This window comes from Scaptodrosophila lebanonensis, unplaced genomic scaffold, assembly GCF_003285725.1.
Source record: "Scaptodrosophila lebanonensis strain 11010-0011.00,11010-0021.00 unplaced genomic scaffold, SlebRS2 tig00000163-arrow-arrow-pilon, whole genome shotgun sequence".
In the NCBI taxonomy this organism is placed as follows: domain Eukaryota; kingdom Metazoa; phylum Arthropoda; class Insecta; order Diptera; family Drosophilidae; genus Scaptodrosophila; species Scaptodrosophila lebanonensis.
The window spans coordinates 877,574-896,909 of record NW_022060598.1 but is presented as its reverse complement, the minus strand read 5'-3'; the positions used below and the strand labels follow the sequence as shown (position 1 = coordinate 896,909).

The following is a 19,336-nucleotide window of genomic DNA, read 5'->3' as shown; positions in this document are numbered from 1 at the left end:
CTGTGTTTATCACCTTGCCTTGCCATGCCATGCACTCTGCCATTGCGATTATATATGTATGTACATACGTATTATATACATACATACATTAATGTACATATGTATGTATGTATGTATGTTTGTGCAAAAATGTTTGCCAAATATTCAAAAATGTTCAAAAAATGTTGTGGGAGTGGATCGGATTGTTGGGAGGTTATTGCTGATGCTGATTGCTGATTGCATATATGTATATACATACATATATACAAAGATAGATATGTGTAGTATATAATGCACAAATTATTATTCTCTCTAAAAGAGCAATAGTAGCGATCATATATGTGCATATTTAATAGTTGTGTTTAACAGCAAATTAAAGAGCAAATAATATTGCTAAATCAAACTTATAAATACCTTATACCCAAGAAGTGTACTCTATATGATGAAAAGCATGAATTGTTAATTGTTATTATTATTCGTTAATTACTATTACATATTTACGAAATCGAACGTCAAATTAAAGAAGATATATAAAGAAGAATATCTTCTTTAATTTGACGTTCGATTTCGTAAATATGTAATAGCAATTAACGAATAATAATAACAATTAACGTTTGGCACAAATTGTATTAGTTTTAGTTTTAGGATAATGTTTTTTTTTTTGAAGAACTCGTTGATTTATATTAATTTTTTAGTATAAAAAGATTTTTCTTAAAACCACCATGGTCGAGAAACTGGAACGATCATTAGATTTTATAGTTTCCCAAGCAAACACACTCTCTGACTAATCTGAATCTATCAAATATTAATCCAATAATTGATATCCACTGCAGGAATTAACTAAAGATGTGCTAAGCTTACGATAAGTCTCATAATAATCTTCCTAAGTACAAGTATATGCTTACAAAACAGTAATCAATCGTTTTGAGCCAAATAGAAATTTTGGAAAATACAAAATTTTACATTTCGCTAGCGTTGTAATATTACATTATTTGGAGCTTTTAAATATGGAGTAATTGCTTAATATCTAGTGGATACTAGACTGAAAACTAATGCCCACATTTGAACAATTTTCCTAATAAGGTTCATAGCAGGAATCACAAGATACATACATTCTTCATTTACTATAGAATAGAAATGCAATATTATTCGTTTGTTAGTCCAGTGTTTAGTGTAGTGTCATAGTTAGTGAGTGTTCACTGTAAGCCCACACCCTGCCACGTACTCTTTAGTTTAGCCGCTGTCGAGCTCTGTGTCAATTTCATAATAAAGTTGCCATTTGCCCTTGCCCCCCATTCCAACTAAGCCAACTACTGTCCCGCTGCTCCGCCGCCCCGCTGGCCCACCCGTTCCATTCCCGCCCACTTTGGGATAGTTAGTGAGTGTGTGTGAGTGTGTGAGTGTGTGTTTGTGTTTGTTTGTTTGTTTGGTTTCGGTTGCTGACGCACTCGCAGTTTTCTAGGCACTAGAGTTAATGGTCGTGAGTGGAGGGAGGTGGGCGGACGGATCTTGCAATCTGAGGCAGCGTCATTTGAAAAATTCGTCCTTTGCTGCTCTTATGATGTTGTTGTTGTTGTGTAATTGCGTGCGCTTTTGAAATACCGTAGGCGGGCATATACACATAGACACAGCACATATATTTGTGCATATATGTATTGTTATTATTTTTAGTAACACCTGTTCGCAATATAATTATTGCATATGCGTGTATTTGTGGTTTTCTTTGTGTAGATTTTTGTATAGATTTGTCAAGTGGCTTTGGCAACGGACAATATAAACAATGTCACAAACACACACACACACACACACACACGCCTTGATAATGTATATATGTATGTATATGTATACATGTATGCATGATGCATGTGTGTTTGTATATATTGCGTGCATTAAGAAATTGAACAAACGTTGAGCTGACTAACTGAGTGAGTGACTGACTGACTGACTGACTGACTGGCTAGTTGAACTGCCTGTCCAGCTTTGCTTATTAACATTGACATACACACCTATACACAGATATATATATATATATATATACACACACATTGAAAACAGTCGCGCACAAAGCGTAAAAACTTTGCTGCTTATTATTGCTAAACAAAGACAAATGCGTTGGGTATTGCGCCTCCCCTGTTTTGGGTCACCATTTAAGTATGTGCGGATGTACGGTGGTAGGGTATGGTAGAGTAGGGTGGGTGTGCAGCTGGTATGCAAGCAGGTGTGTGTGTGTGTCTGTGTGTAACTCTTACTTATTTGCATGGACGTGTTCTATTGCTCGCGCGTGTGGAAAAACAACTGAGGAATGCAGTCAGTGTACGTTGATGCTTGTGGTATACCCTACTATCATTAATTAAGCCAGAATTTGTACCAAAGCTATGCACAACTATAAAATATTCATAGCAAAATTCCAAAGGTATTTACAGCTCGTATCCTTTTTCCCTTGTCTGTCTGTCCATCTGAACGTCTGTATTTTGCAAACTAAGTATTTCAGTTAGAGCTATGCAACTTGGCCAGTTGACTTGTACAGAAATAAATTCAGTATATGCGTGTGTGTGTGGATTTTATGATTTGATAGTTAAAGTGAATTACAATAAATAAACTGAATTGATTAAACCAATTCCCATCCAATGTTGTTGTTGAAAAACTTTGCAATATTCAATTGAAAATATGTATTGCAAAGCTGGCATATCGATTCAAAAAAAACTATTTGGAATTTTAAGTCAAACATATGTATGTAATTGCGTGCGATAAGTGCTGACACTCAATCCATCGTTTGGGCCGTGGTCTGATGCTGATGTTGAGTGATTGATCTGCCCTGAATTTTGGGGCTCTTTCAGGAAGCTTAGAGAAGTCTGTGTGAGGTGACAGGATGTGGTTTCTGGGGCCAACTGAAAAGCTCTCTTCTCTTCACCTTATACCCCGTAAACCTTTTCTTTCGGGTCTCTTTCTCTGTGAGGCCACAGGATGTGGTTTCTGGTCCAACCTAAGAAATTCTAATCCTTAAATCCTTAGGCCGTGTGTCAACAATAAAACAGTAAATGTTACTGACCTGCTTTTATTATTGAGTTCCTTTTTTTTGTAACATCTCTCAGATGAATCTTTTAATGCAGATTCGAAACTATCCAAAGGGTAAAAGGCTAACCTAAAAAGTATGCATATATGCAACAAGTGGATGGAATCGTGCCAGACCCATTGTTATCGGTATCGATATAGACCGTCCGTCTGTATGAACATCGATAACTTTTCAATCATAACAGCTAAGGCCACCAAACTTGTTACGCCGACTCGTCTTTTGTATACGCAGAGCAAGTTTGTTAAATATTTGATATAAATATTTGATATAGCTGCCAGATCAATTGAAAAAATGTTTCTTAGTAAAATAACTTTTTCACTGAGATAAGAATATCTAAAGCAAATGTTTTGGAGTTTCATTAAAGTCCGTCTACTATATCTTATGGTTGCCATCCGAACGATCGGTACCACCTTCGGTCTTAGTAGTAAGAAGTTTTCGCTTTATTTTGATATTGCATTTTTGTTTTGGTAATGTTTTTTTTTATTTATTTTTAACTAGCTACATAATTGCTGTCATAGGCATGATTGGTAAAATTTAGGAAAAGGGTGGGACCATAAGGTTTTACTCCTTTTCTTTGTCTTCTTTAAACGGAATTCAATAATTCCGAGTAACAAGGGCTTAAGCAAATAATTATTATTTTTAATTGATCACAAAAAAAAATTTAATTGAAACCATTGGGGTTTTCCACTTGGAAGGCATTAAGTAGAGAAATGACTCAGCTGATCGTTTGAGTTCTTAGACTGCGTCTGGAACCATCGACCATGTATCGGTATCGACTTACCTGCTGGCATTATTCATGTCCTCTTGACACATATTTCTGTTTTCTTAACGTTTACAGTTTACAAACAAACAAGTTAGAGAAAAAATTGTTTACTAATTTGCTTTTATGGCTATGACGTTTCATTGGCTGTTTTTGCTATTCGCTTGTGTATACATATGTACATACATATGTCTGTATATACGAGCTTATGCATAAATATAACATATGTATATGTATGTATGTATGCATGTGTGGATTTTGCCTTGCGCGTGTTTTGCTTTTTGTTTTTTCAATTTGTTGTGGGTCTGGGGGGCGCCGAGATTGATGTGCGTGTGAGGAGTGTCTGTTGTTTGAGAAAAGTGCGTAAGTACATACAAGTATGTACATATGTATGTACGTCCATATTGTAAGAGCTGGATATAATATAATACATAAATAAGTGTACAATAGCTTGCAAATTTGCGAGCAATTGCTTGGCCAACATATCGCATTTGTTTTTTCAATTACTACTATTTTTAAATGTACATCATACGTAACATATGTACATACATACATACATACATGCATATGTATGTATCTACGAGTATACTCGGATTTGAGGGGTGTGAATATTTTGTTTTATTGCACTTAATTTAAGCCCTGTGGAATGATGCAAGGCAATGTGCCATTTACATATGTATATATGTATGTACATTCCCACACATACATACATGTGGATAGCTAACTATGTACATATGTGTGTGTGTGTGAGCGGAGAGCGCAAAAAATGTGAAGAGCATCAGCAATAATAATGGCAAAAAGAACTAAATAAAATAAACAAGGAAAAGAACACGTAATTCGCTAATAAAAGTTAAAAGTGGTCGCACGTTTGATTTTCTGCGGGGTGCCCTGCCTCGTCGGTGGGGTGCCGCGGGGAGTCGACACGAGTGTGCAAAGATTAAAACAGTTTTATTGAACCGTACACACATACACAAGCAATGTGAGTGGAATGAGCGAAACAAAACGGTTGGGGAAGAACGCTTGTGGGGTGGGCAGGGCGAAAGGGTGAAGAAGAAGTGAACCCTCTCTACTATATACTCTTCTCTATACACTATATTCTATTCAACTGATTTCTAATATAAAAAGCCTTATGACATCAGTCTTAATACTAGACTATAAACTAGACTAGTGCTAGTGTGTGTGAATGAAAAGATAATGTACGAGAGCGAAAAATATTAATTCTAATGTAATGATTTCCAATATATAAACCCTATCTCATTAGTTTAAATACTAGATACGAAAATTATTTTTTAATGATTTCTATGATTTGGATTTCAAACTTCTAGCATATTCCCATTTTCCTATTCGTTTAAATAATGCGGAATCAAAATCTAAAATGAAACTGAAAGTAACACATTTCTTTGCGAGGGGGTTACCAATTTTGGAACCGGTAATGTACTTGATTCTGTTTCCCTTAAAAGACAACCGGAAGACAACAGAAAACCTTTTTTCTATCAAACTCTTGGAATTTTATTCAAGGAATTATACAACCAAATATTACATAAAAATTTGTAATACAACCCAAAATATTTTGGAATTTATTCTATAAGAAGGTTAATGCCAAATAAGACGGTTTAAGATTATAGTTTCGGCAGAGCGATAATTAATTTATCATACATAGATTTTTAGACTAAATCTTACTTAGCTTTAAGCTATCAGATGGTTGCGAATACCCAAGGAATGTGAACAAAGGCGAAAAAGCCTTTCAGCGACTTTTTTAATTGGTTTGCACTGAAACAAATTGATGGTACTTTGTCTTATCTTATCAATATTATATCAATAATACACAAACAGATAAATGCAAACGTACCGACATCGGGGGCATCGTTAATTACGTTCTGGATTTTTGCCTTTTATGGATATGGATGGTTACAAGAGGCATGCAGATTTGAAAATGGTTTTCCAATGCATGTTAGTGTATAAAGAGCGAAATGGAGGAGAGCGTAAAGAGCGCATACACTGCAATGAAGCTTTGTTTATTTACATATACACGCACCAACACACACACACACGTATACATTTGTACTTATGCATGTATTTATTTTTCTTTCTATTTGCAGTTGTAGCGCCAACAACAACAAAGAACAAGGAGAAAAAGAAGAAGAAGCAGCTGCTGCGGCAGAACTGACAAAGAGAGAGAGAGAGAGAGAGAAAGAGAAAGAGAACAGCAGCAACATCGACGATAGCAGCGTCGTCGTTCCACAGACAGACAGTCTGTCTCCAGCGTCGCAGCGGCAGCAACAGAAGAAGAAGCAGCGACAGCAATTTGTTTTCCAATCAAACAGCTGAGCGCGAGCGAGCGAGAGGGCAACAGTGACGCGCAAGGGTCAAACAACAGCGGACGGGGCCGCAACCGCTGCTCCAAACGCTTGGGAGCCTTTCGAGCCCAGATAAGAAGCTCCTGGTGAGGAAGAGCAATTCAAAAATGTCAGCGGACTCGCCGCGCCGTAATATGATCGGTGGTGGTGGTGGTCAGCGTGGAATGGCCGTACCGGCCATTGTGCCACCGCAGACAGTTAGTGATCGCTCCATATTGGACTCGGCCATCGGTTTCATTAATGATGTGACGCTTGTGCACCAACCGGTGACCGATCCTAAGGATACCATCACCTGGGCCCGCTTCGAAACCTGTGCCGATGTCAGTGATCCACGTTTTGGTGATGACTGGGAGTTGGAGGGGAACGCAGCACCGCCGCTACTTCTCATTTTGGGCTATGGCCTCGGAGTCCAGGTGTGGGCCATACCCGCCAATGGTGAGGCTGTCGAGGTGTTATCCTGGCGCCATGGCGTCGTTACTGCCCTGCGTGTCCTACCCACACCAGCTTCTGCAGCGGCACTTAACGATAATGGGCGTGCCGATGAACCTGTCGACGCATTTGCTGAAAAGCGTCCACTAGTGGCGCTAGTCGATGGCGGCAGTGCAGCTGCTAGCGGTGTTTTGGCCGGTGGTGTTGGCGGAGGATCTGGTGCAGTCGGCAGCAGTGGAGCAACGGGGCCCCAATTTAGCGCAGTGAACTTTGTGTCCCTGAAAACGGGTGCACAGGTAAAGACGATCAAGTTCAAGAATCCGGTGCTCGACATATTGGCCAATCGCACAGCGGTGGCCATCACATTTCACGAGCGTATTGCCGTCTTCGATGCGCGTACACTTGAGGATCGTCTGACGGTTACCACCTGCTATCCAAGTCCAGGGTAAGTAGAAGTCTCTACGATTTAAGAGCATTCAACTTTAAAACGAAAACGGCTTAGTTGCCTTCATTAATGCCACATTAAGAAACCAGCTGAACCGTGAAAAACGAATTACCTTTACCGCTCAAAATAGATAATGTGATACAATAATATCAAATCTTTCCTCTATCTGAGAGTTAATTTGAGTAGAGTCGAGGTCGTTACCTTTTCAGGACAGTCTTTTGATGCTTTGGGAAGAAGTATTAGTGGCTAAATCTGTCCTATAAACTACTCTTGAGGAAAGGAACATTATATGTAAACTGTATGACGTAGAAATAATCCGCAAGGTATTCTACTTATTACAGGCGGTAATTGCGTAAACTAACCATTTTTTCGAATCCAGTTGATGGTAGCTTTTTCGGAAACCTTTTCAGGTTCCTTGTTTGACGCTTTGCAAAGTAATGCTGGCTGCTAACAGTGTTATTTAAGCCGTTCCTATTCTTTCTTAAGACGAAAAGAGCTCTTAATAGCAAGAAACAGTCCTCAATCCCCCAATCTACTAATTACACACGTCTAGTCTTCATGGTTAATTATTTAAACCACCAATTAGTTCGTATTCAATGGTCGGTTTTGGACGGTTAACAACTATCTAGTTATCTCGTATGTTGATTAATTGATTGTTCATCTCGCTCAATTGCAGCATTAATCCTAACCCAATAGCGTTGGGTCCACGCTGGCTGGCTTATGCGGAACACAAACTGTTGCACTCAAAGCGCAGTGGTGGTGGCTGCGATGGCGAGGGCGTACCCAGCTACACAGCCACCGTGCTCAATGCGGCTAAATCTCTTGGCAAGGGTCTGCGTGAGTTGGGAGAACAGGTAGCCGCTGGTCTGACTGGTGCTAGTGCCGGCAGCGGCAACAGTTCAAAAAGTAGCAGCTTCGATTCTCCCAGCGGGGCCGGGGTAGATGCCAAACAGTCCGGTGTGGTGACTATAATTGATGTCAAGGTAAGTATTGGAGATAAACACACCGCTAAAGCAGTCGATCAATGTTAAGTATTTGCAGCACCCCATTAAGGAATACAGCCCGACGACAGGCACACCATCGACCGCGCATGCCGGTGGCGTCGGCGACCCCATTGTGGCGCACTTTATCGCACACAGTGAGGCCTTGGTGGCCATGGAGTTTGACAGCTCGGGCATGCTGCTGCTAACCGCAGATCGTCGGGGTCACGACTTTCATGTCTTTCGCATTCAACCGCACCCGGTGGGCGCCAGCCTAGCAGCCGTACATCATTTGTATGTGCTGCATCGCGGCGACACTAGCGCCAAGGTGCAGCACATTGCCTTCTCGCTGGACTCGCGTTGGGCGGCGGTCTCCACGCTGCGAGGTACCACGCACGTCTTCCCGATCACGCCCTACGGCGGTGCCATGGGCGTGCGCACGCACAGCTCGCTCCATGTAGTGAACAAGCTGTCACGTTTCCATCGTTCCGCCGGCCTCGGCGCCGATGGACGATCCAGTTCGCCCATCTCGCACTCGGAGAGCACAACATTCGTGCAATCGCTGCAGCCGTACCACAATCCAACGCTGCCGCCATTCCCGCGGCCGTCTGTGGTGCAGCCGTTAGCGCAACTGCGTCAACCCTTTGTCCTCGGCACACCGCCCGGCTCGACAGCGCTGGGTGGTGGTGCATCCAGTGGCTCAGGCGGCGGATCTGGAGGCGGCTCTCAACGCCAGCGACTTTCTTCACTATCTGATGATAGCGGCAAGCCACTCAGCGTTTGCGCCATTTTTGCGAAGTCACGCTCATGGCTTCTCGACCCGCCGACGGCAACGCGCGAGGCGCCCCATCGCATGCAGCGCAAGGCTGTCGACTCGCTCTTTGTCATGGCCGGCCATGGCGCGCTTATACAGTACGACCTGGACACGAAATTAGCCTCAAGTGAGTGTCATAAACCTTTCATTTAAAATTATTTGTAAAACGCCTCATTACACAGATGTTGCCAAAGAGAAGATTTGTGATGACACGCCCATTGAGCTTGAGGTGGAGGCCAAGGCTCAGTGGAACCTTGGTAGACGCAAGGATGGATCTCAAGAAATCATACCACCGCTCGCGCTGGACAATTGGCTTATCAAGGATCGGTACGCAAGCCTGCTAATGGACAGTGGACATCATTTTGATGAGCCCGATGAGCGTGCGGAGAGCTGGCTTGCCCAAGTCGAGATAATCACTCACGCCGGTCCGCATCGGCGTCTGTGGATGGGTCCGCAGTTTGTGTTCAAGAATTATAACACGCCTAGCGGGTGAGTTTTCGAGACATGCCTTGACAACGTAGTAGATTAATATTCATGAACTTGTTGCAGCTCCAATTTGAATCACGTGGATGCGGAAGCTGTGGAAATTGGTGTAACCAAGACGACCAGCTCATCGATGCCATCGTCAGCCACCTCGTTAACCAGCATCTCAAGTGGACCGGCAGCGGAACGTTCCAGTCCGCTAAATATGCCTCCGAATGCAGGCACAACGTCGACCACCGCTTCACGTGGCGGCGTGCCAGTACTAATTGAATCGGGCTCGTATAGTAAGTGTGACAACTGTTTAATACTCATCCAAAATAGCATATCCGAACCACTTCCTGTCTCGCCTTTCACTTCCAGGCAGCATTGAGCAGAGCCCTAAGCTGATGGATCGCTTTCGCCATGGGCATTTGGACTCGGACTATGGCCCAGGCGATACGCGCCTGAAAGAGGATTTAGCTGATGCTATGCGTGAGGCACCACCGACCGCCCGCCGTGAACCAGGTAAGTGGGCATATATCTTTACACTAAACTAATTGTGTTGACTCGCTGTAATATACAGACTGCTATCTGTTGACTGGAATTTCGCAAAAAAAAAAAAGGAACGATTATATTGCTTAAAACGGAAAACAGCTGATCGGGGTCAGTTAGTTGTTTCAGACTTTCACGTCTAACGGTTAGCCGCTAACTGTGACCTGTTAAACATCAACAGTCATATCTTATTGACTATTCCAAATTATTGTTAACAGTATTAGGCCGGCCTGTAGTAATCTATAAAAAGTTTGCGTTTAACGAAAACTAAACTGGTGACAGTTCATATTTAATAACAGTTGTAGCTTAACCGTTAATGTTAGGACTTTAACAGTCATGCTTTCATGACAAATTCGACCTATCTGTTGACAATGTGAGGCCGACTTAAGATAACTTTTGAAAAAGTCTAAGCTTTTAAAAACTTCTAGGCTGTTAACCGCTAACTATTAACAGTTGAAGCTTAGTTGTTAACAGTACCTCTGTAACCACAATTCTAATTATCTGTTAACAAACTAAGAACCGTTAGACGTGAACCATTACTCCTGTCAGCAACTGTTTATTACCAGCAGTTAACTGTTAACCGTTACCGCTTACTGTGTCTGTAACTCTTCTATATCTTCCCGTTTGAGTTCAAACCGTGCGCGGCGTCTCTTTTTTTTAAATTTAAATTTCGCCTAACTTGAACTTTTACCCGTTTACGAACATAACAAAATATATGGTTAATTAAAAATTGAATTGTTGAATAATTGTGAAATATTTGACATCACGAAATTGGCAAGTTGTTGAGTCCCCACCCCCCCAACAGCAGTTGGAATTGTAGACGCAGTGACCCGATCTGTGATCAGCGTGACACTCGACCCTTGGGCGGCACTCGCTTGCATGCCACCACAAAAACCCACCTTATTCTTCACTACGCTTCGCTTCCACAACATATTAACAACAACAACAACTATTACTACTACTTCTGCTGTTTGTCTGTGCGTTTCTGTGAGTGTTTATGTTGTGTGTGCGTGTGTGTGTTTATATTTGTATTCGTATTTGTGTGTGTAGTCCTTTACTTTTAGTTCTTGTAGCGTACATTCTACATCATACTATATTAAAAATTTAAGCAAAGCATTCCCAACAACAAGAAAAATAAAAAGTAAATCTTAAAATATCTTTTAAATATATATTATTACATATATATTTTCTGTATATGATCTAAATTTAAGCTAACAACATTTTTGTCACAGCTCAGAACTCTACAAAAATGAACAAATGTTTCGGACTTCGTTTGTCTACATACTTACTTAGCACACAAACAAACAAACAAATAAACACACACAACCAACCAACCAACCAAGCAACCACAGTTACCTAAAAATTGGCTTTCAAACGCTTTACTCAATGATCCAAAAATCCTCTGACTCTGATAATAACGGGCAATCCAAAGATCCAAATGTGGTCCCCAATAATCCTCACCTCTCATCAACATACATACATATATGCATACATCTATCGTCTATTCATCTATCCATACTGCTCTAAAGATCGCATGAATGTCTCCTAGATCAATAAACTTTTGCTTCTTTTTCAGCAAGTATAACCAATAACAAGATCTGTATTCTGAATATTTTCCATATGTAGTTCATCACCTCAGGCTGTCCATTAATCACATTGCATTTCATATCCATATATCCCTGCTCTAAGACCACACTTCTCTTTTTGCTTGCAACAATAATTCCAATCCTGACTCTTTTATGGGCACTTCCCGTTATTTCTACTTCTGAAATTTTAAAATGACTCTAGGAGTTATTGTTGTTGCTGCTCTTCCCAATGCACAACAATTCATGGTGTGAGAGTGAGAAAGCGAACGATTGCGAGAGAGAGAGAGAGAGAGAGCGTGAGAAAAAAGGGATGAACGTAGTTAACAGCTGAGGCGAAAGAGAGAGAGAAAAAGACAGAGAGAGAGAGAGAGAGAGCACATACATGAGTTTTAAAAAAAGCCAAAGCCATATAATTTTCTTTAAAGCCAATTGAAATTGTCAAATAAGAAAAAATTAAACAAACTACTAAATTCAAAATTCATTTCAAATTAAAAGACAAATTGCATTTGCAATGGCGCCCATTCTTATAATTTCTTTTATGTTTCTTCTTGCTTTTTGATTTCGTTTTGACATGTATATTCAAATAATTAATATAAAATAGCGCCATTCTTTTGCTAATTATCATCTAAAATTTCGTAGCATTACTGGCTAGTCAAAACACCAAAAACACCACTTGCTCAACAAAATTTAAAAACAACCATAAAAGAAGACTTCGTTAGCGTTCTATATTTTTTTTTTAAGTTGCAACCCATTGCGTTTGAAAAAGTTGTTTCTAATAGCATTTATGATTTGTTTTTGTTATTAATAAATAAATAAAAAATGTTAATATTGCGTGTTTTTAGCGCTCGTTTTGCACTGCTTTATCGACAACTGCCAATTTCAAATAGTCATATTTTCAATTTTAAAGAAATACAAATGAATTCAACATTATTCGCTCTAGTTTCAATTTTGAAGACGCACTTTTCAAATTAAAAGCAATTCAATTTTCGAGTTATTACAAACGAAAAAAAACCCCGCCTTTGGCTTTTTGTTTATTCCTGTATGAAATGCGCTTTTCTCATAAAATTTTTTTTCTCTTCTTCTTCTCTGTCTCCCCCTCGCGTTGTCAACAACAACCACAACCACAACAACAACAAATGCAACCGTAGGCGCGCATCTGTTGCTTCCAAATGCGGGAAATACCGACGCGACACTGGGAACTAACAAGCAAGCAGCCAGCGATAATGCCTGTTACTACGATGCCCTTGCCGAGCATGATGAAGACGAGCCAGTGGAGGGCCACGGTGGAGCCGCTCTTGTCGACGACCATGATGATGAAATCAAGCGCTTGCCAATGACAACGAATCGCTCACAATTGCCAGCAACCAGCTCCATGGCCATGGCCGCCCTAGCCTCGGCCCTGCCCAATATTTGCTCCTATGATCAGAGTCAGGGCCATGGTCAGGGAGGTCAGGGAAAGTGTCAGCCAGCAGCGGCTAAAATTGAAAAAATTGTGAATCCACTGGGCACAGTTACGAATGTGAACTCCGGTCGGAGTGCAGAGCTGCAGACAGACATGTTGGACGAGGTTGTGGGCCAATTGGCGGCCGAGGATTGTGTCATACACGAGAATTGTGATGAGGCGCTGTTCCGACCCGTTGTCGCCATCTTTTGTGATGATTTGCTCGAGCAGCGCAAGCACGAAAAGGAACTGCCCAAGCAGCAGTCACAGGAACAGCAAGGACAGCACCACCTCGATACCAATACGCCGCCTGTGGTGCTGGTTAACAAACTGATTGTGCCCGTCATAGCGAAAGAGGTGGACGAGGTGCTCACGCAAAAGGAGAAACAAAAGTCGCACCAGCGCGAGGGAAAGCTAAAGTCCCAGGCCGCGGCGGCCGCGGCTGCGGCGCAACAAGAGGATGCGGCCCATGCGCAAAAGTTTGCCGAACTATCGCATCTAAACAAGCCGCAAAAATCGTTGCTTGAAAATACGACAAAAGCTGCCACAACGCCACAACCGCAAAAGGCCAAACAATTGGCCAAGAGCTCGTTACCTTCCCGGAACATGAGCTCAGCTTCAGCCACAACTAGCGAGGATGACCGCGAGGCTACCGAGGATGAGCTGCAAACCTCGATAATGTCGAGCACAAGCACGCGGGCGACCAACAGCAAGTCATCGAAAAAATCGAAGGCGGCGAAGCAGAAGGCCAAAGTTGGAATAAGCGAAAGCCTGGTCCTGAAACAGTCGGAGGCGGCTGCAGAGCTACAGGGCGAGAAGAGAAGCAATAACAAAGACAAATCTGCAGCTGCGGATGTAAAAAACGAAGCGGCTAAGCCGGCCCAGTCGGAACAGGAAAAGGAGCAGGACCATGAAGAGGCGGATGATGATCATGCAGACAGCCTACTGGCTAATGCCACCAGCATTGCGGCTGTTATGGTGAACAGTGCCAGTGCCCAGGGATTGAGTTTGCATGTTGAGACTTCGGCCGGGGACCCAATTGTAGAATTGGAGACCGAAGGGGTGTCCGGTGAAATGGAAACAGAAATGCCGGCCAAAACCACGAAAATTAGAACGCAGCCAGACAGCAATACAAAGCAGATGAAGGAGGAAAAGACCAAAAGGTTAAAGTCTAAGGACGATGAGAAGCCCAAAGTAGAGGAAAATCCTAAAGAAGAAGAGGAGCTGCCCAAAGAAGAGGGTCCTAAAGAAAAACTCAAGCTCAACGAGGAAATACAAATACAAGCAAAGTCGACAAAAGGAGATGGTGAGGAAGTGGTGAGAAAACCAGAGGTAAAGCCAAAGACCACAACGCCAAGTGAGAGTGAAGAGAGACCGCCAGAAAGCAAGCCAGCGGCGAGTGTGCCGAAGAACCTGCCGAAAAGCGATCCAAAAAAAGAGCCGAAAAGTGCTTTTGAAGAAGCGACACCCACGCACAAAAGCTACACGGTGAAGGTGATCGAAATGAAGAACGAGAAAGCGGAGAATGATAAAGAGCAGAAGTTAGAGGCGAAACCGATACGTAAACAGGAGCTGGAGCAGCAGGCGATTAGTGGCAAGAAAGCCAACAAGACACCGCCGACAACGACATCGGTGGCCCTACCATCGTTTCGCGAACTGTCCAGTCCATGGCGTAGTCTGTCCACTGCCGAACCACTTGATCAGAGCTCCTCCTCCAATAACAGCAATAAAGACCGAAGCTCAGAGCATATGACCGCGACTTCTAGCACCGATTTTCCCAGTCTAGCTGCTTCGCCTGGCCGGAAAGCCACAAAGACTACCACTCAACCATCAGAATCGAGGCGCAGCACAACAACATTGTCGACGGCTTCAGCCGCAGCAGCGGCAGCAGCCACCACCAATTTTGATGATTTTTTAAGTGCACTCAAACCACTGGAAGCTTTGCCTCCGCTGCCAGCGCTCGAGCCACTTGAGCCGCTCGAAATGCTGCCAAAAAGTGTGATCGCGTCCAGTGAGTCGTCCTCGATGAGTCTAATTAACTTTGAGAGTCCGTTGCAGGAGGAGGCGACAGAGACGCCGCGTACCCTGCCGGCCGTACTCGCTGATCAGAACTTAATTCTCGCCCTCTGCGGCTCCATACACTATGAGAACGAATATGCTCAGTTAACGCAGTCAGTGACCGAAACCGAGGCGGAGACGAAGGTGGAGGAGCCACTGAGATCAGCAACAAAAAAGTACACGGCCGCAACAAACTCAAACAACTCCTCCGGCTCCGAGGAGATAATTGTTATGGAGGAGCCGAAGAAGCTGAACAAAAAGCACAAACGCGCCAAGCAACGAGAGCAGCAGCAGCAGCAGCAACAACAACAGGCTGCACTGCCACCACCACCACCCGATGATGAGGAACTGCGTCCGCTGATTAGCATGTGCGACTCCCAACTGGACCTGGACATGATGGGATCACCAGTCGGGGCCGAAGCAGTCGATGACGAAGAGGGCACGGATTTGCTGCAATTTGCCAGCAGCGCCGATGCCTGCTCTCTGGCCCAATCCTCCACGACAACAGACAGCGAAGGACCCGTGCCGGCAACCACCTCCGATGACAATGCCATATACACGACAATGGCCAATCTATGCACACCGCACAAGCTCAAGACGAAGAAGCTGGAGCATAAGATCAATCTAATAGCGGCTATTGAGGCGGCCACCTCCTCCTCCACATCCTCGGCCGAGGAGAGCAGCGTGGAGACAACCGCCGCTGTCAACGCATTGGCTTCTGAATCGGGAATCGATATGTTGCTGGGCACAAGCAGCACAACAGCCTCGACGAGTGGTGCGACAGCTGCAGCCGCCTTATTGGCAACGACGCTGCCGCTCTCCACCAGCCTGACTGCTGGCGGGGGAGCAACTACGTCCAGTGGAGTGGGCGTGGGTGTGGGCGGCAGTCAGCCGAGTGCGACGAAGAAGAAGACTAAACGCCGCAAGAGATAAGAATTAGCAATTTGTTTGTTGTGCGTTTTCAGTCTCGTTGTTCTCTGGCATTTATATGCGGGCCACAATGGCGCAGAGAGCCGTCCATCAGGGCACGGAACCGGCAACGATGGCGGCGCCATCAGGGCCAAGTAATGATGACGACAACGACGACGACAGCCAAAAAGCAGTGAGGATGACGCGGCAACAAACAACACAGCAATGGAATGAACAGCAATGAGATGATGAAGATTTCTTTGATTTTTAGATCACGTTCTACCCCATACTCTTCAAATAGGACCACGATTCACCTTACCCAACAACTAGCAGCTATACGTTTGCACTTTTCTAAAGGCCAGGGCAAGAAATTGCTATGAAAAATCTAAGTATACAAAATTATAAAAAAAACAATCAGTTATTTGAAATAGGTGTGAAAAGGCTGATGCTAAATCAGTAAGTGCGCGCTCGATATGATAGATGTACAAAAAAAAAAAAAAATACTATCGGACTTTGGTTAACTTCCAGCAAATCTTTATTATCATTTTTCTTATAAATTGTATTTTATACATAGGTTTTTTTTTAAACATACATTTGCTACTTAGGAATGAGATTTGAAAGTTTACTTAGAACTAACAATGAAACAATCATTCAAGATTTGATTGAATAGCTCGATATCTTCAACTTTGTAGAAGAACCTAATGAATGATCGAGATTTTCTTTTCTTTGCTTCAACTAGTATAGGATTAGATCTGATTTCGAAATTGATGTGGCGGAATGCCCACAAATCGTCTTACTCTCTCGAAATCAATTGAAGGTCAAATGTCTTTCCACCATCGGAAAATGTTGGGTATGTCCAGACTGGCAATTGATTTACACAAAAATTTGTGAAATTTCACAAATGTTTCGTCAATTAAAACCATTAAGAATTCGATACTAATTTATAGTTTCTAGCTACAAAACAAAAACCTCTTTGGAGGTTTATATTCAAAGAGTACTTGTAAAATGCGACAAGTTTGTGTGCAAATGGTTTGCACGCCTGACCATAACTTAAGCCAAATCTCTAACGAAACCAGACCTGTTATATATATACAATATATATTTATACTTTTTTTTTAATTCGCATAAACCTGCTTGTCTTCTTGATTTTCTTAAATTAGAGCTGTTTTTTTTCTTCTGATTTTTCCATACAATACTGGCAATATTTAAACAAACAAGACTATGCGATCAAAATTGGAAACGAGGTCAAAAGTGTTGCAATATTTTTTTCATTTTAAACACATATATTATTTATTTTTGGATCATATCGAGCGTGTGCGCATACAGCTATATGCATACATACATATATAGGCCCTTTATACATACAGACATAGATATGTACATCATAAGCATATTAACGACAACAGCAAAAGCAACAACAGTTTCTTAGCGTTTAAGTAGTAACAAAGTTCAAGTTACAGCCAACACCAACAGACAGACGGACGGACGGACGGACGGACAGACAGACCAGACCCACAAATATATGAACACTGCAGCGGACACTCACACTAATTATGTAGCCTAATTTTTATTGCGTGCAAAACATTTAAACAACAAATACAACAAAAACAAAAAAAACAACAAAACCCCACAAAACCTTACAAAAAAATGTGATTATCGACAGCAGCATAGACATAGTATGTTGCAATTAAAAAAAAAAACAAAAAACGCTAACAATTTTTAAGTGCAAAGTTATATACATAAAAGAAATTAGCTTTAGAATTAACTACAACTATAAATATATATATACATATATATATATAAAAAAAAAAAAAACAAAAAACAACATAAATTATATAATAATTGGTCGCTATTTGTTGTACATTGTACATAAAACCCAAACAAAAGAACAACAATTTTTGTATCCCCCTCTCCATCCAAAACGTATGCTCAGCCTTGGTACGATTTTTTCACACACACACACACACACACTTACACACTCATGTATGTGCCAGCTCCACCATTAACCATTTGAAAGAAACAAGGATTGCACAGCTGGGAGCCATTGAAAAATATATATTGATTGATTGTGTAGCGATATATGCTTAGTAAGAATACATTACGTTTTGTCAGGAACTGAGAAAAGACTACACGTCTTGATGATTTGCCAGATGTATTGTACTCTGGAATTGAACATTTAATATTTCACTTTTCTTTTGTATTGGTCCCGAAATAATCGTACGAACCAATCGTATCGTAACGTACAGAACCAGAAATATACTTTCTTCTTATTATCTTTACGAACCAATCGTAGTCTTTTCCTATTGATGAACATTAAACATTGAAAAATATATATTGATTGATTGTGTAGCGATATATGCTTAGTAAGAATACATTACGTTTGGTCAGGAACTGAAAAGACTACACGTCTTGATGATTTGCCAGATGTATTGTACTCTGGAATTTAACATTTAATATTTCACTTTTCTTTTGTATTGGTCCCGAAATAATCGTACGAACCAATCGTATCGTAACGTACAGAACCAGAAATATACTTTCTTCTTATTATCTTTACGAACCAATCGTATTCTTTTCCTATTGATGAACATTTGTTTCTGATTGTCCGGAATGTGTTCTTGTTCTGAAAACAAGGGAGATATCGTTCTAGATAGTGTATATATATTCAAATGGTTCCAATTGCATTGCTTATCCCGGGAATGTGTGTGCGGCTGGTTCTACTCTAGTACTCGGCAATTTCATGACTTTTTATGCAGCTATCAACTCTATCTACCAACTATGACACTGTCTAACGCCACAATACAATAATAATAATAATAATACTAATAATAGTAGTAAATCAACACCAACAACAGCAATAGATATTTGTTTTAGGTTCTCGTTAAGTTTCGTTAGTTTTTACTTGTATTGCCAGATTATATATATATGACTGATCAATAGATCGATCCAGCAATCGCCTCGTTTAGGACTCGTTATACTACAGACATACTGTAATACTGTTCTCAATTTTTCTGTTTGAAATCCTTTCTGTTTGTTTCTGTGTTAACTTATTGCAACAAATTTAAAATAGAAGAGGAAACACCAATTTATAAAAAAAACGTAGATATAAAATATATACATTTGTGTCCCCATCCCCACGCCCCTCTTTTTTTTCTGTTTGTTTATTTTGTTATTGTGCTTTTTTGGCAAAAACGAAGAAGAAGAATTTGTAATATCTGTATAAGCTTTCGGCATTGTGTAAAAATTTTGTATCGTTTTCTGTACATACATACATAAATATATAACTTGCAGTATTTATGATTTTTAAATGAGGAAAGAAAAACACACAACAACAAAAAGAAGAAAGAATTAATTTAATTATATATAAACATATGTACAATTAAATAAATGCAATTTTAGTTAAAACTACCATAAAAAGCATGGTTTCTTTTTGATTGAATGGAGACACCCAAAACATATTCCCATGGGGCAAGACGGAATCCGAACCCTGGGTA

The 19,336-nt window shown here is 41.3% G+C and overlaps 1 protein-coding gene across 3 annotated transcripts in view; it reads left to right on the top strand.

Moving 5' to 3' along the window:
* LOC115629749 (breast carcinoma-amplified sequence 3 homolog) overlaps positions 1-19,336 on the top strand; it is a 30,780-nt gene that overhangs the window by 3,330 nt on the left and 8,114 nt on the right. For 2 of the 3 annotated variants that reach the window (XM_030526287.1, XM_030526286.1), the window contains exons 2-7: positions 5,912-7,043; positions 7,720-8,026; positions 8,085-8,964; positions 9,020-9,326; positions 9,387-9,604; positions 9,681-9,824. In XM_030526287.1, coding sequence (XP_030382147.1) covers positions 6,277-7,043; positions 7,720-8,026; positions 8,085-8,964; positions 9,020-9,326; positions 9,387-9,604; positions 9,681-9,824 — 2,623 coding nt within the window. In that variant the 5' untranslated portion in view covers positions 5,912-6,276. Of the gene's footprint in view, positions 1-5,911; positions 7,044-7,719; positions 8,027-8,084; positions 8,965-9,019; positions 9,327-9,386; positions 9,605-9,680; positions 9,825-12,585; positions 19,170-19,336 lie in introns of those variants that run through there. The other variant, XM_030526285.1, reaches the window with a different exon arrangement.